The sequence below is a fragment of the Papaver somniferum genome, unplaced genomic scaffold (assembly GCF_003573695.1).
Source record: "Papaver somniferum cultivar HN1 unplaced genomic scaffold, ASM357369v1 unplaced-scaffold_4432, whole genome shotgun sequence".
NCBI classification, from domain to species: domain Eukaryota; kingdom Viridiplantae; phylum Streptophyta; class Magnoliopsida; order Ranunculales; family Papaveraceae; genus Papaver; species Papaver somniferum.
In genome coordinates, this window is record NW_020647008.1 from 1 (window position 1) to 1,534 (window position 1,534).

Sequence of the window (1,534 nt, forward strand, 5' to 3'; positions counted from 1 at the left end):
CCCAAACTCATATCCAACAACGTTATATTATGATTTTAGTTGTCACCCCTTTGCTATATTCATGTATTCTCCTGGTATGATATATCTTCTCGATGGCCTTAATCTATTTTTTGGTGAAACATATTTCTTATCTTTTTATCTATTTCTTTTAGCTACTGCGGGAACAAATAAAGCTGCCTCCAGCGGAACTTCATTGAACACGAGGAAACTTGATGAAGAAACAGACGTTCTTGCGCGTGAGTATTTCCTCTTTAATTTTCTTCCATGGCAGTTGCGTTTGCTAGGTTTTTTTTTGTTTTTTTACTTGCAATCTGGCTAACACATCAGATTTTCTGATCCTGTTTCGATGTGAACACAGATGAAAGAGTACCATCTGAACTAAAGAAAAACATCATGCAGGCTCGTTTGGACAAGAAAATGACTCAATCTCAACTTGCACAGGTAGTTCCTTCCCTCTGGAGTCTGAAGAAGTTTGTTCAAGTTCCCTGTTTAGTTAACATTTGTTCGAGTTCCTTGATTAATACTTAATGGAGATACCTTGTGTGTTGTGCAGCTGATCAATGAGAAGCCACAAATTGTCCAGGAGTATGAATCTGGGAAGGCCATACCAAACCAACAGATAATTACAAAGCTGGAAAGGGTTCTTGGTGTGAAGCTCCGAGGAAAGAAGTAAAACAAAATCCGCAGTGAAGAAGGATACTGAAAGTCTTCAGTAGGGTTCTCTGTTGCTATTATTACTAATATGAAACGAATTTAGTTTTCAGTATCCATGAATTTGAAAAAACCCCTAAAAAGTGGGCGATGATGTTAATCCTGTGTTTTATGGAGTAAAGCAGTCTTTTGGGCAGGATTCTAAAGAAGAATGACGTGTGCTGTTTATACTGTGCCTTACTCTTCATCATTCTAGTGATGTGTTTTTACGGCTTTCCACTTCTGCAATGTGTTCATCTTATTTTATAATCTGGTTAGTTGAAAGAAGTTGCAGCTGTAAATAATTTTTTGTGAATTAGTCGATCTATCGTGGGTGGGGGTGCTTGCAGTGATCTTTATTGCAGCTGCCACCTTTTCTATCTTTTATCACCTTCGTTTAGAGATGAAAAGGCCAAGAGGAGATTGTCCAAGTTGTTAATATTGCTATTTAGAAGACCCATTCTCGGCAATCAACAGTAATCTTGTATTGCTGTAACCGCCTTCACCTCTGAAGATAACTTCCCTATGTGTATTAACAGTCTGTCATCATTGGTTTCCATTGATTGTCTAATCATTCTCATATTCAGAAAATCAAAATTTCCATTACTTGCAAGGCCAACATTAGGATGGTTGGCTGCTCCATATTTATACAACAATCTTTCTTTGAAATATAAATATCACAAACAAAAGCTGATATCGAGAAGATAAACATCTGAATACATTTGAGGTAGCTAATATAAGCCAGTAGGCAGTCGTAGTATAGATAGAGGGAGACGGACAAATAATAAAAGTATCTTTTGTTCTTTTTCTTTCTTTACTCACAGGCTAGTTTTGTTCCAAAGCT

At 37.0% G+C, this 1,534-nt stretch overlaps 1 protein-coding gene across 1 annotated transcript; it reads left to right on the plus strand.

The window, feature by feature from the left end:
• Nucleotides 1–46: 46 nt before the first annotated feature.
• On the plus strand, nt 47–975 carry LOC113342584 (multiprotein-bridging factor 1a-like). The gene is made up of 3 exons (XM_026587084.1): nt 47–236; nt 359–441; nt 554–975. The coding sequence occupies exons 1-3, from the start codon at nt 62–64 to the stop codon at nt 671–673; spliced, it is 378 nt and encodes a 125-aa protein (XP_026442869.1). The 5' UTR covers nt 47–61; the 3' UTR covers nt 674–975.
• The last annotated feature ends 559 nt before the right edge of the window (nt 976–1,534 follow it).